At 48.9% G+C, this 26,761-nt stretch overlaps 10 protein-coding genes across 10 annotated transcripts; 6 read left to right on the forward strand and 4 right to left on the reverse strand.

The window, feature by feature from the left end:
- Positions 1-61: 61 nt before the first annotated feature.
- M438DRAFT_408539 (uncharacterized protein) lies at positions 62-4,038 on the reverse strand. Its single transcript, XM_029909960.1, has 3 exons — positions 2,580-4,038; positions 1,707-2,529; positions 62-1,646 (listed from the first exon to the last, which is right to left on the reverse strand). The coding sequence occupies exons 1-3, from the start codon at positions 3,601-3,603 to the stop codon at positions 215-217; spliced, it is 3,279 nt and encodes a 1,092-aa protein (XP_029756882.1). The 5' UTR covers positions 3,604-4,038; the 3' UTR covers positions 62-214.
- A 122-nt stretch (positions 4,039-4,160) lies between these two features.
- Positions 4,161-4,968, reverse strand: M438DRAFT_105662 (uncharacterized protein). The gene is made up of 2 exons (XM_029898668.1): positions 4,242-4,968; positions 4,161-4,183 (listed from the first exon to the last, which is right to left on the reverse strand). The coding sequence occupies exon 1, from the start codon at positions 4,880-4,882 to the stop codon at positions 4,364-4,366; it is 519 nt and encodes a 172-aa protein (XP_029756883.1). The 5' UTR covers positions 4,883-4,968; the 3' UTR covers positions 4,161-4,183; positions 4,242-4,363.
- A 1,021-nt stretch (positions 4,969-5,989) lies between these two features.
- M438DRAFT_408541 (uncharacterized protein) lies at positions 5,990-9,478 on the reverse strand. Its single transcript, XM_029909961.1, has 3 exons — positions 9,442-9,478; positions 6,509-9,385; positions 5,990-6,452 (listed from the first exon to the last, which is right to left on the reverse strand). The coding sequence occupies exons 1-3, from the start codon at positions 9,445-9,447 to the stop codon at positions 5,994-5,996; spliced, it is 3,342 nt and encodes a 1,113-aa protein (XP_029756884.1). The 5' UTR covers positions 9,448-9,478; the 3' UTR covers positions 5,990-5,993.
- A 148-nt stretch (positions 9,479-9,626) lies between these two features.
- On the forward strand, positions 9,627-12,361 carry M438DRAFT_105695 (uncharacterized protein). Its single transcript, XM_029898670.1, has one exon. The coding sequence runs from the start codon at positions 9,717-9,719 to the stop codon at positions 11,976-11,978; it is 2,262 nt and encodes a 753-aa protein (XP_029756885.1). The 5' UTR covers positions 9,627-9,716; the 3' UTR covers positions 11,979-12,361.
- M438DRAFT_105680 (Yip1-domain-containing protein) lies at positions 12,190-13,628 on the forward strand. Its single transcript, XM_029898669.1, has 3 exons — positions 12,190-12,721; positions 12,775-12,885; positions 12,937-13,628. The coding sequence occupies exons 1-3, from the start codon at positions 12,401-12,403 to the stop codon at positions 13,396-13,398; spliced, it is 894 nt and encodes a 297-aa protein (XP_029756886.1). The 5' UTR covers positions 12,190-12,400; the 3' UTR covers positions 13,399-13,628.
- On the forward strand, positions 13,536-14,845 carry M438DRAFT_348628 (cytochrome c heme lyase). The gene has a single exon (XM_029906188.1). The coding sequence runs from the start codon at positions 13,858-13,860 to the stop codon at positions 14,779-14,781; it is 924 nt and encodes a 307-aa protein (XP_029756887.1). The 5' UTR covers positions 13,536-13,857; the 3' UTR covers positions 14,782-14,845.
- Positions 14,846-15,011: 166 nt separating this feature from the next.
- Positions 15,012-16,617, forward strand: M438DRAFT_105705 (uncharacterized protein). Its single transcript, XM_029898671.1, has one exon. The coding sequence runs from the start codon at positions 15,241-15,243 to the stop codon at positions 16,441-16,443; it is 1,203 nt and encodes a 400-aa protein (XP_029756888.1). The 5' UTR covers positions 15,012-15,240; the 3' UTR covers positions 16,444-16,617.
- Positions 16,618-18,612: 1,995 nt separating this feature from the next.
- On the forward strand, positions 18,613-19,017 carry M438DRAFT_338669 (uncharacterized protein; the record flags this gene model as incomplete). Its single annotated transcript, XM_029904144.1, has 2 exons — positions 18,613-18,639; positions 18,694-19,017. 2 exons carry the CDS (start codon positions 18,613-18,615, stop codon positions 19,015-19,017), a joined length of 351 nt encoding a protein of 116 aa, XP_029756889.1.
- A 4,956-nt stretch (positions 19,018-23,973) lies between these two features.
- On the reverse strand, positions 23,974-25,003 carry M438DRAFT_348633 (uncharacterized protein; the record flags this gene model as incomplete). The annotated part of the gene is made up of 1 exon (XM_029906189.1): positions 23,974-25,003. A coding segment is annotated over exon 1 (241 nt), but the record flags the coding sequence as incomplete, so codon positions are not given.
- Positions 25,004-25,061: 58 nt separating this feature from the next.
- On the forward strand, positions 25,062-26,738 carry M438DRAFT_325737 (uncharacterized protein; the record flags this gene model as incomplete). Its single annotated transcript, XM_029903102.1, has 2 exons — positions 25,062-26,042; positions 26,091-26,738. Exons 1-2 carry the CDS (start codon positions 25,455-25,457, stop codon positions 26,736-26,738), a joined length of 1,236 nt encoding a protein of 411 aa, XP_029756891.1. The 5' UTR covers positions 25,062-25,454.
- Positions 26,739-26,761: the final 23 nt, after the last annotated feature.

The following is a 26,761-nucleotide window of genomic DNA, read 5'->3' on the forward strand; positions in this document are numbered from 1 at the left end:
CTGCCGGTAGCAAAGATTTTGGGTAGTATCCGTTTCGGCGCTAGTGGAGATAGGAAGTAGTAGTAAGAAGATAAGAGATAGAAAACAAGACCGCAGACCTAGCAGCTGTATAAGGGGTGACTTTTGTCATCCCATGACTACGTAGATCTATGAGTCATGGGCGGTTTCGAACAGAAATCTAAGACAAAAATTGGCAAGTGCATCCCATCGTTCGTCATTCGTATATCGTCTTCTGCTTCTTTGTCTTCGCGTGTTTCCTTTTATTGGTTGTTCCTCCCGTCGTCGGTCCTGAGGTATCAGATGTACCTGCGGCCTCCAGCAACCTTATAATGCCAGCATGTGAGCCACGTCTTGCCATATCGAGTGCGGTCTTGCCAAGAGGACCTCTCCAGTGGACGTCGACCCCCTCAGCCGCTAATAGTGCCTTAACCACCCGTTCATGCCCGTATCTTACCGCATGAATTAGAGGGGTCCGGCCACCCAGATCTTTCGAGTTGACATCAACCCCCTTAGTCGCTAAGAGCACTTTGATTACCCCTTCGTGTCCATTTCCCGCCGCATCACGCAGTGGGTCGCCACCCCAGTCGTCTGCCTTACTGATGCTGAGATGCCCAGTATTCAGCAGTATCTGAACTATGTCTTCATGTCCTCTGTTCGCCGCAATTGATAGTGGGGTGCACGTTCTGGACCGGTTCTTCACGTCCCCCTTGTTGAGATTGACACTCTGGGTGCCTGACAGTGTCTTGACCAGGCCTGCAAACCCGTTGTTCGCTGCCCACCACAGTGGTGTTCGTCCATGGCTGTCCCGGATGTCTGCATCTTGTTGCTTCTCGATGAGAAGCATTGTCAGATGCTCAAGGCCGAAAAATGCTGCCAAGTGAACACCATACATGCCCTCGTGAAATATTATTAGGGCTTTTGTTTTGTTTCCTTGACCTCCGCTGTGAGCACCATGCAAGCGCTCGTGTAATTCTACCACTGTCATGTCCATTGCTTGACTACCACTGAGTGTCAATGGTGTGTCTTCTAGAAAAGACAAAACTGTTTCTGTCGTCGTCCTGTCAGTCTCTGCCAGGGAGTCTTGATCTCTGAGATGGTGTCCCCAATTCCTCGCAGCATAGCCGAGGAGCTTATATTGGTTGAGTCTTGACTTGAGGCTGTCGTCGTTCCTGCAAGGACCTTCCTTAAATACGTCAAATGACAGATACGTGATACATGTATCCACGATTGCAGTAGTCTCGTTTGGAAGCCACTGCATCCAGTTGTCGCGAAAGAATTCCTGAGCCGTATAATGAATCAGGCGGAGTGTTTCCACATCCAAGGTTATTAGACCGACGCATACCGAGAGGATCACTTCTTTGGCATACATGTCGCCAGACTCAATCGATCTTTTTCCAGGTCGTGTAGCGAGTGCATGGTTCAATTCCTCGAAGCTGAGTGGACGTTTTGCATGTACGACCCAAGCCAGAATGCGCTTGCCAAGATCACTATGTCGCTTTTGCTGCTGATTTATTCTCTTCATAGTAGCTTCATAAGCAGAGCTGTAAGAGCCAGTGTCCTTTCGTAGTCCATTCAGCGTATCTTTGACCTCATTTGCGGTTAACTGATCATTGATGGAATTCATGTGGAGGCGAGCTAACAAGAACCTGATTTGGATGTGTCAGAAATGAGGAGTAGCAGACTGATGGAGGCTTGAATGTACTTACACGCCATCGGAAGCATCGATCACTCCTTTGATCACATTGTCGACCAGCCCTACATCATGTCTTATGTTCGGCGCGAGCTCCGCGGCTCGTGTTGTTGTGTAGAGCGTCAGGTCTTCGACATGAGCCTGTATCCTGACAGTAGGATTACCATCGAAGAGCGTATGCACCTCATGATCATCTCGTGTTGTAGCAAGTAGATGGACAACACATTGTGATAGACAACCACGGAGCATATTGGCGCACTCCGTACGCTTGACAGACTCGCACTCATCCCAAGCATCAATGACGACAAAAACGCCAGTGATGGTTTTGAACGCGCTTCGAAGCTCCGATTGCAGGTCATCCAAGGACGGTCGTCGGCTCTGGAGTACAAATCTGTTGTGAAACTTTTCGACAGCACTGAATACTTCCTGTGACAGAGATGCGAGCTGTCGCAACAAAGTTGCCACAAAATCATCCACCGTCTGCTCTTCCTGCCGCTGATAGTCAAAAAAGAAGTGTATCACAGGCTTCTGTAACCTTGACTCATTTCTGAGATGATCAATTACGTGGGTAGATATGGTGGTTTTACCGCAGCCGGGTCCGCCAGGACAAACCAGAGTGGAAGATCGATCTGCCTGAACCCAACTGAGAAATGTACTATCTTCGAGGAACCACTGTCCGGTCCCACGTAGGTGTTTAGCGCGGCGTGTTTCAAATTGTGTCGAGTAGTCGTTCGAGCACAGCCAGTCAAGTATATGCGAGCGTCGATGGGCATCCGCACTCATCTTCAAGTGAGAAACATCTTCTCGATTTCGTTCGACTGCTTGATGAATTGTATCGACTATGTCACTTAGTATATATGAAGATCCAACAGATGTGTCGTAGACTCACGTCTCTTCAAGATCAAATTTCCTATCCCCTGAGTCCCTTGAACCTGCTGAACATTGACACATCGCAAGAGCTCTTTGGCGACTCCAGCAGCGGTGATGGCTGCATAGTTCTGCCAGTGATCGTTTTTGTGTTCGTCACCGTAGTCACAGATACCTCGGATCACCAGACAAGGAAAGTTGTTCATGAGTCCTGCGGCTTCCATTTCGAAGCACGAGGGGTTGATCTTCTCTTTTGCCAGTCTGATCAGTACTGCGTCTCGATGACGTGCTGACTTCTCGAGGGTGTTGCTCGAAGCTACAGTGCCGTAATGGATCTTTGGACTTCTTCTGGCCTCGTTCGAGATTGAGGTCCCACCACGCGAGTGATAGGTATCCGTCCTTCTATTAGTCTCGTTTCCCTCCAACCCTGGGTGGTAGAACTTGCCTTTCATCTCTGACCATTTCTCGAAAGCTTCAGCTATGATCGCATTTATCGTTGAGCCTTTCTTGAAGTACGAAGCCTGTAATTTGGCCAAGGCGGTGCGAAGAGCTAGTGGTGGACTGTTCAAGGAGCCTTGACGTTGTAAGACCTCGCTACCATCTACAGTCTGCGCTTTGACGAGATCGCATTGTACGACACCGCCGATGGTGCCTTCGGGACTACTGACAACAACATCACCAAGACGTATGTCGCGCTGATCGACAGTCGTGCCCTCCTTGTCAAGTATCTCCCGTACGGCTGCGCCGATCCCGACCAACAGACCAATGCGGACATGAGGAAGTGATGAGCGAAGTCCTTGAGCCACTATGGCTGTGGGCGTCAACCCGTATTCTCCACTCGGAAGCGCTGCAACTACGACGTAGTGCTTTCCAATTTTGCCCCAAGAATAAGCATTGGGGTCGCCGCTATTCTGTATGAAATCTGCTGGTGGATCTTCATATTCCTCGTCAAACATAGCTTCTCCCGCCGCTCGTTCGTGTGGTAGTGCCGCGATCCATGCCACGGTGTAAGCCTCGGTGTGCTCGGGACCGCAAGACTGAGACATATCGTCGAAGAAGCGGTACTCGAAAGAGACAAGTAATCTCTGATTGTTCGTACGCTCTAGGCCGACAGAGTGTTCGGGGTAAGACCTTTCGTGAATGTGGTCATGTCGATATATACCTCAACATTATGCTTGTGGGAGCAGGACATGCGTGAGAAGGAAGGATGCGAGAGCAGATTTCCAGGCTTCCTTATCGCCGACCTTGTTCGGTGGATGTGGCTTAAAACACATGTGATTGACGCTCTAGGGTTGTGCATGCCAGTCACAGGTCAATCAAAATCCCGCCAATGAGAGACACTCCACTGACGCCCAACGATTCTTGACCGGTCGTTGCGTGTCGAAACCTTGTGGTGATGGAGATTCTTGGTCGGACTGGACATCGTCGGACTGTGTCAAGGACGATTGTTGCAAAGCAATGGGGCCGATTGTAGTGGTAATGATGAAGCTGTTGTCTTGAACATCGTTGGTGAAGGAGCGAATGATGAAGATGTTTCGGCCCCCCAAAATGGCTTGGCATCTGGTTTCGGGTAGTCGCGATACATGTAGATAGACACACTCATCCGCACTGCTGACATGTGAATAACTTTCGAACACAAGTCAGCTTTTCTGTCTGATTGCATGTGCTTCCGAAGCGTTCTTGCCTTGTTTTGGGCGAGCAGGCTACAACCAAAGATGCACAAATATTTCTCCTTACTCTTACCATAGCCTGATTTAAACTCGACCGGGCTACTTTTTTCAGCACATAAGTGCACCGCAAAGACATTCATCCCTTCAAATCCCGAATATCATGCTTTCGCTCGCGCAACTCCACCCTAGAACCTATCTGTCCGTCAAGTCCAAAAGCCGTACCCACCTCACCAGTACCATCGCTAATTAAACTTCCAAATCTCAATTTCGTCTTTTCGATCACTTCTGGAAGAGGGTTGGCTCCTAACTGTGCCCCCCTGAACAGCCGATTGGGCTCTGGCCCATCAATTCTGGTGGTACGCAAGATGGCAGAGAAGCGAAAATCGGATACAATGCCATTGGAAAAGAGTGCGATGATGCCGAAGGAGATGATGGTGAGGGTGATGAATACGCCTGCTGCGTATGGCAGAACCAGTATTTTCCAGGTGTATTTGAAAACCAAGACGTCGCTTGTGAATGTCACGGGGGTATTCTGAGTAAAATGCATGCTAGATTGGAGAAAAGTTAGTGTTACTTGCTTACTTTCATGATAACTGAGGTCACTCAAATAGATCCTATGGGAAGACTCTTGCGTCGCAAAAGCCGCCATATCCATTGTCGGAATGCAATACCCGCAGCGAGTGTCAGTAACATGGAGACAATTCGAGCCAATGCGAGACCCCCAAAGTGGAGTCTCTCTTGGTCGGTCGGGAGTGCTGGTTTGCCATCATAATGGCTGTACAGAAAATGATGAGCCGTAGCCGCCCCAACACCAATAACCAAGCTTGCGACTAGTAACGAAGGCCCTTTCCAGTGTAACTTCCTTTGATCCGAAGACGCTTCATCCGAGCGGAGGAGTGTGCTGTGTTGACCAAAAGCCAGGTCATGTTGATCTTCCCTGAGATTTTGTTTGTGAACGACAGTATTCGGCATCATGCATAAGACGCAGGTTGTAAATTGTCAAAATTGGTAGGCAACTTGTTAAAGACTTCCAAATTCACTGAGAGTGGATGAATGGAACTTATAGGTTTTCTCATATCCTTGATGCGGTGAGGTTATCTGCGTTTAGAAGGATGTGATCGGTTTAATTCAAGGCTACTTCTGCAGTCCAACAGTAGTTGAGGGTAGGATTCGAGATGGCCATGACTTGGTCCTTCAATAGAGTGTTTAGGGCTTGATATTCGCTTAAGCATGCAGCGAGAAGTCTCCCCGAGTGTTAGCGCGTTATAGCGGCGTTTTATTAGAAGACTCGACATGATCCCCAACTGTGGACAACAAGCGACGACTTCCTCGATGGACCTCTTGGTATCTGTCTTTCAAGAGGCGTGTATGCTCGTCTGAATACGCCAAAATAATTGTCGATGTCCGGAAGCGTGATTGCTCCAGTACAACCTTCCCATAGTGCAAAATATTGATGTAAATGCGATGCCCGTGAATGCCAACAGAAAGCTGTTCTGTCTCTTGCGGCCCGTGCGAAGCCGTTCGCTCCTTCCACCAGCATGCACAAGGGCAAAGTCATCCTTCGTGTATTTGCCAAATAATCCCAGTAGTATCTTGCGCTCAAGTCGAAGTTGCAAACAAATCAAGCTCAAATGTCAAGACCATCATGCATTGCGACAACTGGCTATAGAGGACTTCACCAAGGGGCAAGAAAATTCGATACTGCTAGGCTTATATTTGTGTCACTTCGACATTATACACACATGCGACTACTCATAATTAGCCATTCAGAGCGCACTGCTAACAATACCCCAAGGTCTCAAAGGTCTTCCGTCTTCAAGCTCGACCAGGAACCACAATGCCTCTCTTGCGCGTTCCATTTGCCCACTCTCTTCATGTGCTCTAGCAAGTAGACTCCAAGCCTCACTGTCATCCCAGCCTTCTCCGCTCTTGGTCAACGAGGTAAGTAAGAAGTATGCTCTATCTCTTGCCGCCAACCTCGTTTGTACCTCGACACTAGGGGTAGGGTCTGTAGGCAACACTTTCGGATTCGTGGCTGGCAGGGGAGATTTGACGATGGAGTTAGGGAGAGGCACCTCAGCAGGGATCTTCTGCGCGTAGATATCGAGCAGAATGGTGCTGATGCCTACAATTGCTGCGGGATGATCCGGATAATGCGATAGTGATTTCTCGTAAGCGGCGAGTGCATCGTGGGGGTAGTTCTTAGCTGCTGCCAGAGCGCCGCGCTAGAAACAATGTTAGCATGTCGTCAGCTTATTTGAGAGAGAGCGATTTCACATACCTCAGCCCATACGTCTGCCCATAATCTGTTCACACTGCGACCACCACCCCAGCCTCTCTCGTCGAATGCACGGGCAGAGGAATCCTCCTTTGCAACGGCGTGCTGGAAGCGCTCAGCGAGTTTGTGTGCTTCGTCTATTGCGCCTTCAGCGTCATCAAAGAATTCACCTCGTGTGTATTGGCCTGCAATGTGCAACCAGACTTCAACCAGTAGAGATGTTATGTGGCGCTTTTGTCTGGCAGAGTTATAGCGAGGACGAGGTGCCGCTGAGGCGGTGCTCGGGTGTGGCACGGGCAGACGTAGATCTTGCGATGGCGGTTGATCTGAGTGCCCAAGAGGAGCCGGTTGTATTGAGTGATCAAGATTATGTGCGACACCACGTAACGATTGGTTTTGGTCGGAACCATCTTTCTGGGGTACGGGAGGGGCTTGCTGTTGAGCAAGAGCATTCTTCTCGGGATCAGTCGCATGATCATGGTGGTGCAGATGCTTCAGAGGGTGATGTGGTAAATGGATTTTGTGATGTTTCTCATAAGCAGCACTGTTCTCATTAGTAGTCTGTGCTGGTGTCGACATGGCGCTCGCTCCATTGTTGGCTGTAGGGAGCGGGGGCACGTCCTTTTCTTGTGTAAGACCGTCTGTGTTCTTTCTCGTAGACTTTGAACGTCTCAGAATGCTGCCACTGACACTCTTGAATGTTCCTTGCGTTTTGAGAGAAGGGGCGACGAACGATGCCGCAGAAGGAGCGACCACATCGTTGGGTGGCGGTGATGTACCACTGGTCGAACTAAAAAGTTTGTTGTAGAGAGCAAGCACTTGGGAACCAGCGTCAACTGCTGTTTCAGAGCCATCCAGCATCTCCGTGAGAGCCAGCTGTGTCAGGCGAAGTTGTAGGAGTCCTTCTTTCTCCGAGTCTTCCATCTGCAAAATCATACTTTCACCTTCTGATTCTCCGAACATGATGTCTGAACCACCGAACTGTTCGAAAGCGACGTCACAGAACTCCAATGCATGTTCGTAGTCACCTCGAGCAGTCAAGAGCAAAGACATGAGGTGGTATAGGGGTATCATCTTACTCTTTTCAACAACACCGCCGGATTCTTCCACTGATGCCGATGAAGCCAGAGCAAACTTGACAATCTGAGTGGCGGGTAACAATTGACGATTTTCAGCCAGTGTCGTGCCTAGCAAGAGAGCAGTCTCGGTATCCAAGTTGCCGTTGGGTGAAAGTTCGGCAGCTTTCCGTAGTGACTTGATTGCCTTTTCTCTAAACTCTGATCGTTGTGCTGGGTCATGGGTCAATCTTGCAAAATTTGCTTGGCTTTCGCCAATGGCACGATATGCGGCTACAGAAGACTCGGCGGAGATAAGAGCGCCTGTCGATATCTCGGCGTCAGTGGCGGCCTTGTCTGGCTGGCGTCCGTCTTCATCCTTCCTAGAGACAGTCATGGACGAGGCCGGACGGGGTTGTTTGAGCCAGTCAGACAGACGTTTGGCAACCTCGATGGCCTTCTCGCCCTCTGCTTGTGACCCATATCTGCAGAGCACACCGATGGCCTGGGCGGCCGTCAGAACCACAAGATCGTCACCGTCGAGACCTGGCTCGTTGTGACCAGTCTTTTCGGCTCTTGACTTTGCTCTGCTGGTGATCTCCGTGTACGAATCAAAGGCCTTGATGGCAAGATCAAACTCGGCCAGCGAGGCATGAACAGAGAAGAGATGACGTAGGATGGAAGTTGAGTGGAAAGTCTTAGTCGCGGCACGGTAGAGAATGTCCAAGGTACTGCGGCCAACAGCAGCTTTTCCACCTTCTCCCAAGTCAATGTCACGCCATCTCGGACCGCACAGGATAGACCAGTTGGCAATGACAGAATCAGCCCATCGTTCAACCTCTTCATTAGATTGGCTGGCTTGTGGGAACTTGGTCTTGTACAGAAGCAAGCTCTCATAGGCAGCTTCGACCTGTTTCAACTCTGTTCTTTGACGCAAGCGCATCTTTGGCAGATCGTTGATGGTATGATCAGAGTTCTGGAAGGCCAATGGTGACTCGTTTGAGGAAGTATAGACCAGGTCCGTACCGAGCACGAAAGAGAGGAAGTTGTAGTACATGCCCCAAACATCTTTGTTGGAGATGTCGTATGGGCCCAGGGAGTAGCTTGGTGAGGTTGTCCTCACGGAAGAGTCGCCGTTCCAGATACGGGCCCATGCTCTGTATGAGATCAATGCAGCGTTGGCGGTGGCAAGAGTGGATGTGTGGCCTTGTTTAGACTGGAGAGTACAGATGCGACCGAGCAGACGAGCAGCCCAGGTTCGATATTCAGATAGGGCGGCCAGATTGACAGGAGCTTGATCAATGGCCGATAAGGCTTGGCTGTATGCAGGCAGAGCACTCTCCAGGGAGACCTTTTGTTCTCTTGCAACACCCAGGAAATAGCGGCTCTTGATCAAAGCCAGACGAGTGTTGGGGCTCAGGTCTGCGGGAGAGTTTGCGAAAGGAGCGACTTGTTGCCAGACGTCCTTGTCCAGACCACCCAGTACTGTTGACCACTCGGCGCGGAGGAAGTAGATCTCATGAAGGGCGACATTGGCCTGGAAGGCGTCTTCTAGTAGGTTGTGTTCAGTCTCGATAGCCTGGACGAGCTTGGGAGTCTGGTCGAGGAGGCTGGTGTGGGAAGCGGCCGATGTTTGGGTTCCAGGACGGCGGTTGGACGATGTCGCGGTTTGCGCCTCGGAGGTAGCGGCGAGAGTGAGGCATCTTCTGTGCGAGGCGTGTTTGTCGACCTTGCGGACCAGTTCGGGCACGTCGGACCATGCGCCATTCAGACGGGCGGCATTGAGGCTGCTGATGTAGCGTTGAGCCTTGTCGCTTTCTGACACCTGGACGCTTGGATATCAGTCTACAATCTTAGTCCCTTGCACATAACATGACCTACACTCATGGCGACTATTGTCTATGTCAAGTCATGAAGCTGATCACAAACAATTTCCCAAACATGGACGCTGCTTCGTCATCTGGATACACCCCCCGACTCCCGACTGCCGGCTCGCGTCCGTGCGCTCCGTGAAACGGGCCCATCCCTGATTTCCCCACGTTTTGCTCAGAAAATATTGCCTGTCACCGAAAACTATCAAAGGGTCTGGCATTCTTGTTTTTTCCATCAGGATAACACAACCCCGGACTGGACTGGAAAGACGTTGACTTGGATACATGATCATGGCACCTCAAGCGACCTCAATTTCGCTGCTCAGAGCAGCTTCATTTCGCATCTCGAATGCATCAAAAGCTGAGCTTCCTCAGGTTGCTGCATTGACTGCTCAGTCTCTACTCTCCTGCAAAGACATCTTCACTAGCCCGGACCTAGCCAACCAAAAGGACTCGGATGCTGCCATTGCTCTTCACCGTTTCAACACTCAGCTTACTTCCCTGCTTGGAGACCGTCATGTCGAGGGTCGGTGGGCTGCCGTCGTTCTGATCAAGGCTGCTATCGAAGCCGGTGGATGGGAAACCCTCAAAAAGTCCATCGGTTGGGTCCGTGGTCTGCTGATCATTCTCAAGAAGCCTGACCCTCCTCTTCTGAGATGCTTGACCATTGTGACTCTGACTCGCATCTTCATGCTTACCTGGGAATTCCCAACTCTGATCAGAGAAATCACCACTCCTTCGCTACCCACCTTTGTCTCTACATGCCTCAACAACCTAACTGTTCGTCCCTCCACTCCCCAGGAACTCAAGGCTACTCTGGAATGTTTTGCTCAACTCTTGCCTCGCCACCCTACCATTTTCCGCCAACACCAAGATGCTGTCGCGAAGCTTCTTACCACTACCTTTGAGAACAAGGCTTCGGGTGACCAAATCATGGATCTCGCTTCCCGTGTCTCGGTACTGCTCCATCAATGCGAGCCCAAGAACGGTGCCAGCGACAAGTGGGACGCTACCCTCATTGCCACTCTCCACAGCGCACATTCCATGGCCGACAGGACTTTTATGAGCATCGAAGAAGACTGGCAATCTGTTACTGGCACAAACTTTATCAACAAGAACATCCTGTCTGACCTTTATTCCAAAGCTCAGGCTGCGAGAACTCCTGCAGATGGTCCTGTTGGTCAATTCATCACTCCCGGCTACCAAGGACTGATGAACCATCTTCGCTTGCTTACTGCCTACTTTGCATCCGCCACCTCCGCTTCCGTCGTTGGTTCCGTTGGTGCTGTGACGGACTTGCTTACCAGATTGATGTCCAACACCATCTCGACCAGCTCGACAAAGAGCACCATCCGTTTCAAGCGCGATGCTGTCAGAGAGGAGCGTGATGCATTGACCGAAATTCTTCCCCAAATTCACGTTGCATGCATTGAAGTCTTGTCCATCATCTTGGACCGTTACGGCAACGCTATCACTCCTGCTTTGCAACCCTTCCTCGATCAGATCATGTGGATCTTCCACGCTTCATCTGCCAACGTTGAGGTCAGAACCGCCACTTACATTGTTGGCAAGAAGATCTTGGATCTCAATGGTCAGTCCCTTAACAAGGAGGCTATTGGTGGGCTGAAGAAGTACATCGTTGCATGCTGTGAAGATCTGCTGCCTACAATCGAGGAAAAGGACCCCTCGAACAGCAATGGCAACAAGCAACAGTCTACCATGAATGCCGATACTTTCCTTAAGCAAGGCACTACCAAGCCTTCTGCAAAGACAGAGCTGGCAGGTCTGAAGTCGGCTGCATGGGATCTGCTTCCTACCCTTCTTGGTCAGCTTCCTGCAGAACACTGTCCCATTGCTCTGCGTGCAACCATGGATCGTACAGCAGTTCTGTCTCGCCACAAGAATGCCGTCATGGCAAGCACACTCAACCACACTTCCACAGCCAAGGCTGCTCGCAAGGGCAACAGTCTGCTTCCTCTCCTCGCTCGCGAATATCCCACCGATCCTCAAGTCGAAGTTCTTCTTCGCCCCAGAATGCCAATTCTCCAGACTGGTCGCAAGGCTACTGAAGCTGAAGCTGAAGCCGACGCAATGGACGAGGATGACGAGTCAGCCTCTGACGACGAAGAAGAGCAAGAGCAAACTGATTATGAAAAAGTTGTCGCAGAAACTTCACGCGTTGCGGAATCGTCTCACAGTGGGAACAGCAACGACACAGTCCACAAAGAGCAAAATCTCGTAAACTGGGCATTGAAGGAATACGTCCAAGAAGGACTCGGTCAAACAAACACCAATGCCGCTGGCTCAGGTGGTGCGACAAAGGGAAGCGAGGATGCTGCTGAAGCAGCTCTTGGACAAGTGGCAGCTGGAGCAGACCCGACTGAGGTGAACATTAACAAGAGACAACGCGAGGAAGATGAGGGTAGAATGGCGGATAAGAGGCAGAAGTCGATTGAGCCCCAAGCTGCTGCCGCTGACGACAGCGACGATGATGAGTTTGTGGTGCCGGAGATCGTTATGGGTGATAGTGATGATGAGGATGAGTAGACATTTATTAGTCTCTCGATTGATGATCACAGTATAAGTATACTCTCATTGATATCAATCTTCGTCACCCGCAATGATCCCAATCATTTGCTTCCGTCCAGCAAGTTACCACGACATCAACCGGTATCGTCTAGCACAAACCAGCCATGACAGCTCGTGGCTTCTCACCTTAACAGCAATTTGTTGTCATTATAGACAGCTTCACCATCTCAAGGAGACATTAGCATGAAGTGCCGAAAACAACAAGACGAGATGATTGTTGACAGGCCAGGGTGTCCCGAAAGACGTGTCTTCTTGGTGACGCAGGCAGTCGCGCGGGGTCTTGGCAAAAGCTAATAACAGCTTGGAGGATTGGACCAGGAGTTAACTGTCTTGTCCAAACATCCACGACAACATTTCTTCACCACGCCCGACCTGTCGCAATGGCATACTACAACCCGCAGCAACAGCAGCAGCCGTACGGCAATGCGCAAAACCTGCAATTCTACCCATCATCATACTCGAACCAGCCCGTCTCTGGCACGTCAACACCCTTCCAGGCATTCAATGGCGGAGCGCAGACATCAGCATATCCGTCTAGCTATGGCGCAGGCTTTGGTGGACAGTCGGCTGTATCTGGACGTATGGGTGAACAAGGAGGCTTGACAATGGGATGGCTGGCTGCATTTGGCACTGAGGGATACCCGGGAGAGCCTCCGTTGTTGGAAGAATTGGGTGTCAACTTTGGGCACATCAAGACAAAGGTGTGTTTTGAATATACGACGCTATGATGCAGTCTACTGACGCGATGAGACAGACTCTTACCGTCTTGAACCCTTTGGCTCGAATTGATCAGCATATCATGGACGACTCTGATCTGGCAGGACCAATCCTCTTCTTCCTGCTGTTCGGCACGTTTTTGCTCTTGGTAAGCATTTCATAGAAAGGACACGTATAGCAGTCGCTAATATCGTCACAGTCTGGCAAGCTTCACTTTGGCTACATTTACGGACTTGCAGCTATGGGCAGCATCTCACTCCACTGGATCCTGTCGCTCATGTCACCACCTCTCTCTCCCGCCGACGCCTCAGCTCAACAGCAAGATGCCTCATCCGCACACGGTGGCCACTTCTCAGCAACCTTGACCATCTGGCGTTCCGCCTCTGTTCTCGGCTACTGCCTTCTCCCTCTTGTCTTGACGTCTTTCGTCGGCATCGCACTCCCTCTCGATGGACTGTTTGGCTACATCTTGACGAGTCTGGCAATCTCGTGGTGCACATACAGTAGCAGTGCTATGTTCTGTGCTGTCGGAAGAATGACCGGTATGCGAGGTTTAGTCGCATACCCTCTGGCTCTGTTCTACGTGGGCTTTGGCATCATGGCCATTTTCTCAAGCAGAGGTACCGGTACTCTTGCCACCAACCTCAAGGCTGGATCGTAAAAAGGAAGGCTGTCAGCAGCATAAAGTAGAGGGGCATTTTGTATGAGCCGCTTAGAAAATGTATTCATGAATTCATCATAACATCTGTTCAAGGACAAGATTAGATAAGATGGCTCGAAAAGATCTAAAGAGGTTTTGCACGAGTCAAGCAAGTTTCGGGTCAGCAAAGCGATGGCGGCCGAAGACTCCCGAGCTCCGCGTCTTTATCTTTATTTACGCATCATCCAACTTTTTTTCGCCTGCCTACTTGAACACGACTTTTGCCTTGCTCGCATAAACATCTCTTCTGCATACACACGTCAAGCAATCACAATGGGTTGGTTCTGGGCAGATTCGACACCTTCGGCAGCCGTGGCACCTCATCCCATGCCAGCGTCAGCCAGCGCCGCTCCTCCTGTATGCCTCCACTTGTCGCAATCACTTGCACTCGACTGACACCTCTTGCAGCCAGGATGTCCCATGCACAAGCCCGCCGGTGATTCCGCAGCTACCGCACCACCGCCTTCGATTATCACCAAGCCCACGAACTCAGCACAAGCATGTCCCTACGTGCCACCCACCGCCGACCAAAAGACCCAACAAGTCCAACCCGCCGAACCCTCAGCCGGCTCGCCCTCCTACATCAGCAAGCTCAACCCCCTCAACTACATGCCCAAATCCATCTCCAACCAACGCGACCACGACGAACAAAGCGTAGACCTCCCCTTGAGCAGAGAAGCCTCCACCATCCCCCGCGGCGACGGCCAAGGGACTTGGGAATACCCTTCCCCGCAGCAAATGTACAATGCCATGTTACGCAAAGGCTACACCGACACGCCGGCCGAACACGTGGAATCCATGGTCGCCGTCCACAATTTCCTGAACGAAGGCGCGTGGCAGGAAATCGTGGAATGGGAAAAACGCTTTTCCGCTGGCTTGAAACGGGGGTGGGAGGTTTGTCGCCGTGGAGAGGAAAACGCGGGTGTTTTTGCGGAAATGATGGCGCGTAGGGATGCGATTGCTGGGAATGGCGAGGCTAGGGATCCTTCTCTTGTTCGCTTTATGGGACGGCCTTCGGAATTGACGCCAAAAGCCCGTATGCTGCAAGTGATGGGTTGGCTTTACCCATCCAAATACGAAACCGAACCGCCATTTGACCGCCACGATTGGTTTGTCCGCAGAGTGCATCCTGACGGCACAGAGAGGGAAAAGAGATATGTTATTGATTATTACTCGGCGCCCGAGGACGAGAGTACAGGAGAGCCAGTCTTCTACTTGGATGTCAGACCCGCCGTCGATGGCCCACTTGATGCAGCCGAGAGGGTGGTGCGATGGGGCGGAGATGTTTGGTGGAGGGCTAGTGGGGGTAGTGTCAGGGAGGAGTTAGCCAAGTTGAAGAAGTGAATGAGCATGAAAGATGTGATGAAATAGGGGTGACTGGGACTTTGTATTGAGGAGTCGGTGTCAGGAGCGTTTGGTGATGCTCTTTTTCCTGTTATGTATTTCTTGAAGCTTTGGAAGTCTGTACGCTTTCTGCATAATGATCATCTCCACTTTCACATGTTAGCTCAGATTTCACATCTGTTGCACCGCAAAATCACGAGATCTGACCTCAGACCTCATGCTTCCCTCTTGAAGAGACTCCTCGGCCTCCGTTTCTTCTCGGAATAACAATCTTATGGTCGTAACAGGTCTAAAAGCATTGACGTCACAGATCGATCCTTCATAGCACAGCACGATGCCGACTTCCGAACGACCGACATCTATCAACCTTGATAAAGATGGGACTCCCTCTTTTCCCTATCCCCAGCAACAAGACCAACAGAAACATGATCGATTTGTAATCACGAGCAGTAACATCAAATGATCATGTCTATCAAATTTCTGGACGTCGCACCCGCACTGCCTGCAAGCATAGCATTGATTTACGTTCTCTCCTTCACAAACGCTTGGGACCTTGTCCTACCTCGACGGGTCTTCCAAACGGTCAATGCCACTACTGTCGACGGCCAGATTCAACCATCTGATGAAGAAGCCAATAGGCAGAACTCTGGATCCCTAAAGAACCGAGTCGGCACGCTAGACGTTCCCTCATATCTACTGTATATGGGACATTGGCATCTCACCACCGGCAAGCTCTTCAGCGATAAACAATGCAGCTCCAACGATGTCTGTATTGGCCAAATCGCGCTCGTCGCTGCCGAGCTCGGTGTCTACTATTATTGCACTGGGCACTGGCTTCAACGCCAGCTTATCCTGTTGGCGGCAGCGTGGGTCTGTATGATTGTGCGGTCGCCTTGGCCGACTCAGCATACGGTGTTCGATGCAATGTTGTCTTTGATCATCACGGCTACAGCTATCAGAGCTATACTACCACAGAGGCGCCCACGTGCAGATCCCTACCCTGTGGATCTTGCGATCAGCAAGTCCAGCAGCACACCTTTGGCAAGCGAATCCGGGAAGAAGTCACGGCATTTACTGGTTCACTTCCACATCTTCAGCGTTGCTCTGCTGTTGGTGATTTTACTCGACGGACATTCCATTCTGGAGAAATTACCGGGATCTCCAGTCTTTCAGAACGTCTGTGTGTCTGTTGCCCTTCTCGGGCTTCGGCAACAGGTCGAAGATTGGCGCGCATCATCTCAACGTGGTCAAAATCTTACTCAACACGTACGAGCATACCTCTGCCGCAGCTACACTACTTTACCCCAATTCGTCCGCGAAGGTTTCCTACGCCCTCTGCTTGGTCTAGCGCCATTGTTCATCTTTGGTGCTTTGACCAGTTTTCTGACCTCGTGTTGTGGATTCCGGTATCTGATACTTGGACTCCCACGCACGGGCCCTTCGTTTAGGGATGGTGGGATATTAGGTGCATTTATATATATGATTGTCGCTTGTGCGAACTTGGTGCTGAGGAGACGGGAGATCGGTGAGGACGAGTCTTTGCGTATGAGGAGATTCAACATTGCTGTTCTGGCAGCTTTCGGACAGACTGTTACGGGGTTTGCAGGTGTTGCCGGAGTCTTGTGCGCCATCCGCGTATTGAAGGATTGGGATCTATCATGAATTGTTTGGACACGACCAACTTCACATGCACACATGGCCTCGGTCTCAGAGTCTGCGGAAACGCAAAAGGGAAAAGGTCGTGTCGCCACCTGGGAAAGAATGCATGATTTGGTCTGTGATGTAAGTCTAAGATCATCCTCAACATAGGAGAACTCAATGGCATCAGAAGTTGCTGAAGCTCAGTATGTGTAAGGGGAACTCGGAATCCGGAACATGAGCCGTGCGAAATCGCACCAATGATGACTGGAGCATACAACCATATCCAACCACGCAAGCGTGCCTCGAGCGTCCTTGTCGTACAACAGGGCCCTATTGAATATTTCTACACGGATCTGTTGAATTTGATGCATGGCGGCTACGAGTACGGCGCGTAGGCACGCGGCTTCCCACAGCCATGCAAAACTGCCAGATGTCCCTTCGCGGTATAGTGCGTTTCCTCAATTAGTTTCACTTACTGGTAGTTGTCCTCCATAATTTGCATCACGGTGTACACTGACGAGAATCGCGCATCGGACAGAAATTTGCACTAGGAAAGAGCCGCGGACAGCAACACCGAAGAAGAAACCAATCAACGACCGAAGTCTAAGATTACCATGTCGATTCGATCAACTGAGACACCATGTCTATGTGCGTCCTGGAACCCTGGCGAGAGGCTTCTAGCCAGACTTGCGAACAGATTAAGAACCTTTGTGCCCTAGAATCTCCGCCTATCGTCATTGCTTGTATCCGTCGAGTTGTCTTGCAGCACTGATCTCGACTATGGTAGTACTTATGGATTTTTTAAATGAAGGAAAAGGACTGGCAACAACTACGGAGTACGAGGGCTACTTATGGAAGTACCATCCTACTACTAGTAAGTAGCTAGATACCTTGGCACGACCTGAACCACACTATACCCGTATGGTATCGCAGAATACGACCGAGCTTGCGCTAACAATAACAATACTATCAGTCATAGCAATATACTAGAGTAATCTCGAATATCACAGCAAGGTCCTGATGCCCTGGACACGTTTTGACGGAGAAAGAATTAATCGGGAGAAATTACTCTACGGCTGGACTTCGTATCTCTCAACTCCATTGTCGCATTATGGACATTAATTCGTCGTCGACATTATCTTGTCATCACCGTAGCTGTTTGGTCTTTGGCTATTGTTTTTGTCATCGTCGTTTCCACGGGACTCTACAGATCTGGAGAGGAGCATCACAATGACAGTCACGAGCAGCTTCGGTGATACGGGACTTGATCACAGCACCAACGAGTATTGCTGCTCAGGCTGATTTACTGGCTGACTCAAAGGTTTTGGCTCTTATTCCTCCGGGCCCGGAACATGCTACTACGAAGGAGTTGATGGAGATGACGCCGTTCAAAGATCATTTGTTCAGCATGGGGTGGAGGACCAACGAAGATGGTACGAAGAGATATGGTATCGATGTGGGAGAAGCTGATCATAAAGATGACGGGAAGAAGGTGACAAATCGGTAACGAGGAAGTAGTCAGAGCGGTGTGTTGAGATTGTTATTGATATTGTTTCGATACATGAGATCACATCAGACAGATAGGTAGAGAGAAGGAATTCGATAGTTGAGTCCTGTGGGCTCTCCTTGAAGTGTTTTTTCATTCCTAGTCCACTGTACTTTCGGATGGTTTCACCACGAACTCTCGCGGATGCTTACACCAGACTTTATGCGTCATAATCCATTGCGCATGTTGCGAGAGATCCTTGCTGCGAGGCACAGAGTTTCCAACTTCTCACAGTTGTCCATTGGAATTGGTGGGATTTGGTTATCATGAGGAAGCGCGTTTGGAACTGGCGAGAGGGGTATAGGTGGTAATGGCAGAGGGAAGAGCACTTGTCGGTTCGAAGTGATCTGCAAGACTTTCACAAGATGTGTACTGCGAATCATAAACGGGATTTCTTAGTACTCCCAAATCAGTTGCGGTGGAAAATGCCATGGTAGCCTTGAAGGATTTACCCGGTACTTGTACCTGGCTGAATGGCAAGATGCGGGGATTTCGCGCAACTACAAGCCTTGCAGGCAGCAGCGAGGTATCCCAAAGCGTCACCGCCGACATATAAATCACCACCTGTCGCATCTAATATCTACAGAGCAAATTTCCCTCTATACTTTGTGAATTCGTCCTCCATCTCACAACATTACCTTAAAATGACAGTCCCAACACAGACCACCCCTGTCCGTACCCCCTTCCCAACTCCCTACTATCTCCTTCCACTAACCATCACACAGCTCGATCCCAACTCCTCAACGCCCTCTCATCCACCCTGGCGTCGCGATCCAAACGGCGTGTCCCATCTCGGTCGCGATGGTGTCCTACGCTCCCTGAACGCCGACCGCACAGTTGTATTGGACGTCCGTCGCTTGTCGCCAGAGGAGATCAAGAATTTTGCAGGGCCTGCTGGTCAAGCTACCAGAGATGCTTTGGAAGGTGTGGATGGGAGGGATGTGGTAGATGAGGAGGTGCTGTGGGCTGTGCCTGAGGATCAGAAGGGGTGGGCTGCTAGAGGGGAAGGGGATGGGAAGGAGGGGGAGGGGAAGGTGGAGGGCAGGTGAGCATGATTGGTTTGCAGACGTGCTGGGAGTGTGAGAGGAGAAGTTCTCTTTTGGTGTGGAATCAATTGCAAGTTTGGTCAGTCCACAACTGAGTGAGCTCGCACATGAGGCGGTATCTGCTCAATATCACCATCATTACGTGTGAATATGGTTGCGCCGAAAGGGTGTTTCGAATCCTTCGAATCTGAGCCGGCCGGCTTCATACTCAGTGGTGTACAATGACCAGACTCGACTAGAAGTAGAAATATGTTCGTCTTGGTGAGTACCAAGTCTGCTTCTTGTCGAAGTCGTCAATCTTGCCCAGGACAAAACGCGCAGTCTTGAGATACCAAGATTCCTTGGCTTTTGGGCCCATTATCTTTGGCCCCGGTGGCGTTGCCACCGGTGCAGCGGCTTGAGCTTCTTGATCTGTGATAACCCGAAAGCCATGCTGATAAACCTTAGCTTGCGCATTGTCCTTGGCTTGCTCCCCATCCTCAAAGGCCGAGCTTTGTGCATGCTTCGGAGAGTTGCAGCAGATCTCGCTGGTCACGTGTGGCATAGAAAACTTGGGTAGGTACCTCGAATAAATCGAAAAATGTAAGCTCGCGTAGGTGGCTCTAAGCTACCCCTAGCTTTAAGCCAGTTCGCGCGTCGTTTCTTAACACTAACACTACTAAAACAACTCCAATTTTAACTATAACGATGCTAGTTAACGAATAACAAATGGAATAGGCTATTAAGGCCTAGTTTGCTATCGCTATACCTATAGATCGGCCCTTAATACGTTAACACGCGTACGAGTACGCCGTTAATTAAACTACATTTTTGCGTCGCGTTAACGGAGGCCGTACGATAGCTAATTCTTATAAACACTAGTAGCGACTAAGTAATACATAAGAGGACTAGCTTCTTTAATAGATAAAAGAGATAGATAAACGTAGATACCCCCCCTCTTACGCGCACGCGCGCGAGATAGCTACTTAACTCTACCTCGCTAATAGCAATACTAGACCTCTTAGCTAGAAATAGCTAAATTCGTTTATGCACCGTAACCCCTTAGTTTGTAGTGTTATTAGTAGGGTTATTAAGGCCGCTCGTATTAATAGGACACGCCCTAAAGTTCTATAGGCTCATTTTAAGTTATTCTATTATATAAAGGTCGCGTACGAGGTTACTTAGGCTAACTGTTAGAATATAGATAAATATAGTATTACTATAGGCAAATGTGTTAATTCCCTAGTTCTTTTAACATTAAACAAGAAGCGTACATACGTTAAATTACTAGAATCGCGCGAATAGGTATCTATCCTCGAGTGTATTAACGTAAACGGCAATTCTACTACCCCCCTTATCATTTTTAAGGGTTAGAACCTTTAAATAACCTAGTTTAATAAGACTACACCCTACTAGTAGTATACAACTTCTAAGAATAGCTAGATAAGTAACAATACCTATTTATAATAGCTTGTTTATATGTTTCTACCCTAAACTCGACCTATTTATGGCGGATACCGAATTCTACTTTACGATAGCTATAGAAGCTACGTAACAACTAAATTCATGTATTAATGTAAGATTAACAAAGTTAAGCTTATTTATCTACCTACGCATTCATCTTATATATTATAACTACTTAATGTAGGTGCTTTTTTACCTCTTAAAGGCAAATACCGTTAAATTATCTAAAATCTAGCCTTCCTCGACGATGCTACCCCTACTAAGAAGAAGGAGTTTATTTAAGTGTATATATAGGCCCGTTAAGAGGCCTAGAAACTAGATATGCTTCGAAAAGGCTAGGAAACTGCTAGGTTATTCCTATAGAATCCACATAAGAGCATTAACTTAAGCTAAGTCAAAAATCACCTAATACGCGCAACTATACTACTAAATTAACTTAAATTACTAGCCATTTATACGCTAGTAAGCCATTAAGCCTTATATAGGATTATAGCTCCAAAAATTAGAGATCTACCCTTATTAAGTAGCGATAAACGTATGATTTTCTAGGGCTTCTAAAAAGCTAGAAAAGCTATTAATAACGGTAACATTTAGAAGGCTTAACATACGGCCGTATAACGCTAATTTAAAGCTTAAATAGAGAACATATCTAGTTCTAAGAGGAAGAGGGTTAAGAAGAACCTAAATACAACATTTGCTAGTATAGAAGAGATTATAGCTACGTAAGAGGCTTAGGCTAAGGAAGAGCGTCTTAAGGCTATAAAACAGGCTCGTATTAACTATAAGAAGCTAGAAAACGCTGCTAAATTAGCTACGAGGGCCGTACGCGCGAAGGACTTTAAAAGCTATTAAAATAGCTAGTAGATAGATGATTATCTTTAATAATTGCTATATATAGTGTTTTGCGATCGTCGCATTAAGCTAGCTTAAAGCTAGGGGTAGCTTAGAGCTACCTACGCGAGCTTATCCTACCCTAAGTTTTAAGACTCTATAGCCGAAGTGTTAAAGGGAGTAAAGTAGCTCTACGCTATTTATAGTCGTTAGGATACTTATAAGTCCTAAGATTAGTAACGGTTTATAAAGCTATCTCGATTCTAGTATTACTATAAAACTAGACTATAGTATAGTATAATATATTATATCTTACGTAGTGTCTACGTCTAATTGTCCTAAACCGATAATAGTTCTAAGATCCTAGTATAGCCTTTAAGAGAATCGCGTCGGAGTACTACTTAGAGTAGTAACAAATCTTAGTAGAGTTATTATCGAACCTTAGATCTTCTAGGAAGACTACTAGTAAGAAGCCCGAGCTCTAATTTAAGTGTTAACAATATACTAGAGGACGGTAAACAACTCCTTCTAGTAGCGTGCTCTATATGTCTATAGGATACTATAAGCGCTAGACGGCTCGTAATATTAGATAGTACTATTTAATCTTAGCCGTTACGTCCATTTTCGTTAGGGTGTCTTTATAACTATTTAGAGTCTTTCCTTCGCTTCTACTTGTTTCTCTGTCGTTATGTGTGTTTATAGACGATAGGCTTTACTAATCCGTATAGGCGGCAAGAGGTTTAATGCTATCTCTATAGGGCTCTCCCTAGCGATGCCTAGTTATAACCTTATGCGCATCTTCGAATTATATATAGTAGTTCTAGGGAGGTAGGTACAACTATGCGGTATCGGGCATGCGTCTGCATGATCGCCACTTTAACTAGTCATTAGTATTATGTCCCTCCGGTGGTGAGCGCGGCGACAATGATAGTAGAAAGTCTAGTCTAGTAAGTGCCTAGAGATCGATAAAGCGAAACGCCCTGGATCGCGATGTGCTTCTAGTCTCTAAAGTCTTTGCAGCCGAGGTTCATGGTAGAGGCATTTCGTTGTTAGTGCTAACAGTGCAGCGTTCTCCGGAGGTAGCTGTTCGACTATCTGGAAGAATACTTCGGGCGGCAGGTCCAACAATTGTTTACTCGATTTGATTGATTCCAAGCTGGTGACGTCCATCGTAGATATGGGCCGCTCATTTCGAAGGAAAGGTGAAGAAAAGGTGAAGGAAAAGTTGCACATATCAGCGGGATGCAGAGATTGCAAACTTGCTCAGCTTCCTGGTAAGACTTGACCGACGAGCGTACATTGTTTGCCAGCGAGCTTAGTAGCGATATGATAATGTATTGTGACAAGTCGTACCCCAGTCGTCATACTTGTTCCTTCATTGTGGCTCAATCAGTCATGAAAGATCCGGAAGGAAAGCAAATGAGTTTCGAAATTGCGAAATTTAAAGGTTGCTTGAAATGCGTTGACTGCTTCAAGACGTTCGGAACGGTTGCCGGCAACGTAGATGATGAGGACGTTTGTAGGCTCCAGGGTTTGGTGAACAGCGTAGCAAAGATGAAGAATGGCAGATTCGGAGGCTTGTTCAGTGTCTTGGAAGCACGTTTCGATTTCAGACACTCGATAATCGGCTCCCCGCTTGGTTGTACCTGACATGTTTCGCTTCCTGAGATTGCGAGCAAGATTGCCTATATCTATATAGACATCTCCCCAGGCAATTTGTTGAGGATTTGTCTTATTCACGAAGATCCCCTACGATCACATTACAAAGAATTTTGGGACGTTGCTAAGTATAATGGGGGGACACATACGCGCTACCCCCCGCGCCCCCCCTTCCTCCCCCACCTAGGGTAAGTGAAAAAATGTATGTAAAAATAACAGTACGCTCTAACCCTGAAAAGGAATCCAGTCACCAGATTGATCCATATAAGATCCGACACTAGAGGGGGGCAGCGCGTACATGTCACCCCCCCTCATGCCGCTCGTATCCGCATGTACGTTTATAATCAACATACTGCTAGTAGGGTCTTCAAAGAGTCTTTGAAGAGTGTACGGGCCTTGGATCGCTACCTTGGCGACTCTGCAGCGAATAGTACGTACAAACACTGCATGATTTGGTTGCCGAATCCACAGCGGAACCAATCACTCAAGCCTCGCTGCCTTAAAGTGTCGAGATGCGTCTCCAAGCCAGTGGACCCGGCTTGTTTCGCTGAGTACGAGCAGCTTCAGCACTATTGACCCGTAGGAATGCCTTGACTCAATCGGCTGTCGTATCGGATCCTTCCGCTAAAAGTCGCTATCCACGGTAATATCACCGCCGGGCTTACAAGACCAACAAAAAACAAATCAGTTGTGACATCATGGGATTTTCTCCAGGTTGACGTCGATAGCTCTGTGCCACCTAGCTGCAGGATTCAACAAGTGCACCAATAAAATATCTTCCGCTTTCGCGTAAGCCAGATCCTTCGTATGTCTCTTGCTGCCTACGGCCGATAGGGCTGCGTGGTGGTCTGTGCAAACCCCCCTCCCCGAAGCAATCAAGCTCTGTTCAAGCTTTGCTCGAGGCTTGGACGAAGCTTAAATGCACTCCCATCGCTGAAATCTTAGGGCTTGACCTCCCTCCTTGCACCATGTCTCGTGATTCGTCATGGAATGCATGAGAAACAAGTCGGATCCTTTGGTGTCGTTCGCGGGGATTATGAGTTCCAACAGACAACACGAGCTTGTCCAAGAAATACGTGTCGCGCTGATCAAATGGTGCCGACATACCCGCACTCGTTTGGAACCAAGCTGCTCTTTTGTCTGTGCTGTAGCAGACGTTGAGCACGAATTCCACAAGCCGGCTGAACAGATTGTTCTCGAGTTTGGAAAGTGAACCTTTGAAGGCCAAATCATCCCTGTGCCCAAACCATCTCCGCTTTAGACTTGACTGCTCGCGGAGATCCACACGAGCCAGGAATCAATCCGATTGAGTAGATTTGACTCCTGATCTCCTACCCTCCTTCCACAATCTACTTCGACTACGTCAAATTCGAAACATCATCGAACCCCACATCTTCCCGATCACGATCCATGAGATATCTGAATCTGCCTTTCTGCTCGTATTGTTCAGAAATATAAGCAGGTACGTCTTTGTTGTCTTCGATCTTGTCATACAGCTCATTCGTTCGACCGAACAAATCAAGACCGTGTCGGACACGATTCAACAATGTATTTAGGTCGCGATTCTCTGCAGTATTCCACCCTTGGTGTGAAAAACTGTTCATTTTGGTACGCATCTCGGCTATTGTTGCGAAACAACTGGAACAGTGCCAACCTGCGTTCCAAAGAGTGCCTCTGTCCCATCAGCGACGAACGGCCGCGATGGGCCGCCATTCGTTGCCAAGTAAGCCTTGTCGTAAATCATTGGGCATGATAGTGCTTGAGCCTCGATACAGTGTTGCATCTGGATGTGCCCACTGAAGACCTCGGTGACGCCATTGGAATGAATAATAGTAAAATTGGGTGCGAAGTGTCAGACGAGTTGGGACACGGCAATGTCGCAAGAGGACCATCACTCCTGGCCTGAGAAGTTCGTCCATGTCGCTCACGATTAGGACGTCTCCAGTATTGGCGTGTCTCGTGGTATTCATCAGACTAGGACAGAGCAATATCTAACAGACTATCCACAAGACCCCTTATTACAGTAGAAACTGGGAATATACTATATGGTCTTTGCCCATAGGTTCCCTGTAACTTAAGTTTAGAACTAGTGAGTAATGAATATTCAGCTATCGCAGTTCTGGTATAGTACTAGTATGACCTACAGGGTGTTTTCACATCCGGTGGTTAGCGTAAGAGCCCACTTTCTTGCATGGCCAATGATAATTGCTACCAAGGTCGATATAAGCAGTGCTCAAAGCGCACACTAACCGTTGGATGCAGCCACACCCTGTAGGCTAGCCAAAATAAACTTCGTGGCCTACTGGGCTATACTGCGGAAGCAAACGAGTCTTCGAGCGCACGGCCCGTTGCTCGCGATGCATTGCGACTCGTGTCTTTCCATCGAATGCACCCAATTCCCTGCCAACCTTTTGCATCTTACAATACATTCTATTGACCGCCACAGACAAGTCACATAAATACTACCCAGCTGATCTGACGAGACTCTTCGGCCTTAATTCTGTATCATGGAAGTCATAACACTACTCCGACTTGGTCGACGGCGTTTGTTCCGAGGAACTAACTTACGCCGCTTGCTCATAGTGCTAGTCCTCTCCATGATCGTGGCTATGACTGAGATCTTGAGCATACACTCCGCGCTGAGCCGAGCAGCTTTGGATAGACCCGTCAATTTCGGCCCACAGAGGGTTTTTATTGTGGGTATACACTGGAACAACGAGCAAATTCTGCGAAGTCATTGGATCCATGCTTTGATCGCCCTGACAGGAGACATTGGACCGGAGAATGTCTTCGTCAGTATCTATGAAAGTGGGAGTTGGGACGATACGAAAGGAGCGCTCCGGCTGCTAGATAATTTGCTCGAGGAACGGGGAATACCAAGAAGGATAATACTGGACAACACCACACATCTTGATGAGATATCCAAATCACCGAGCGTCAGAGGTTGGATCAAGACGTCTAGGAGCAAAACAGAATTGCGACGCATACCATATCTGGCTCAGTTACGCAATGTGGCGATGCAGCCTTTGTATGATATGCAGAACGCCGCCCTTGCCTTCGACAAGATTCTCTTTTTGAACGACGTCGTGTTTGAAGTGAGATCTCTTTCTCTCATTCCATGAAATATCCGCTAAGGTTCACAGAGTTCGGATATTCACAAGTTGCTTTCGACTAACGATGGCGACTACGCTGCAGCTTGCGCATTGGACTTCTCGAAGCCGCCAGCCTTCTACGACACCTTCGCGCTTCGAGATTCCGAGGGCCACGAAGCCGTCATGCAAGAGTGGCCATACTTTCGGTCATGGACCTCGCGGAAGGCTTTGAAGAACGGACAGCCGACACCAGTAACGAGCTGCTGGAATGGAGTCGTCGCAATGAACGCCGAACCTTTCTACCGGGTCCCTCGGCTAGTTTTTCGTGGCGTCCCTGATTCACTTGCAAGTTTGCACATCGAAGGGTCGGAATGTTGTCTTATCCACGCAGACAATCCTTACTCCAGCACAGATGGCGTATGGCTGAATCCCAACGTGCGAGTGGGCTATAGTAGTCATGCCTACAGAGAAGTCCATCCTGAAGGGTCCAACTCCTGGATTCCCCTATATTGGATTGCGCGTGGTTTATGGATCAACAGGTTGATGAGATGGTTTAGCTCCCCTTGGTTGAAAGAGCTGGTCGTGAAACGTCGCGTAGACCAGTGGGTCAGGGAGCATCCTAACAGCCAAGAAGTCGGTACTTCGTGCTTGATTAACGAGATGCAAGTGTTAGCAGCCAACGGTTGGGCTCACGTTTAAGATCTCGCTCTAGTGTTCGGACT

Source organism: Aureobasidium pullulans, assembly GCF_000721785.1.
Source record: "Aureobasidium pullulans EXF-150 unplaced genomic scaffold scaffold_23, whole genome shotgun sequence".
Taxonomy (NCBI): domain Eukaryota; kingdom Fungi; phylum Ascomycota; class Dothideomycetes; order Dothideales; family Saccotheciaceae; genus Aureobasidium; species Aureobasidium pullulans.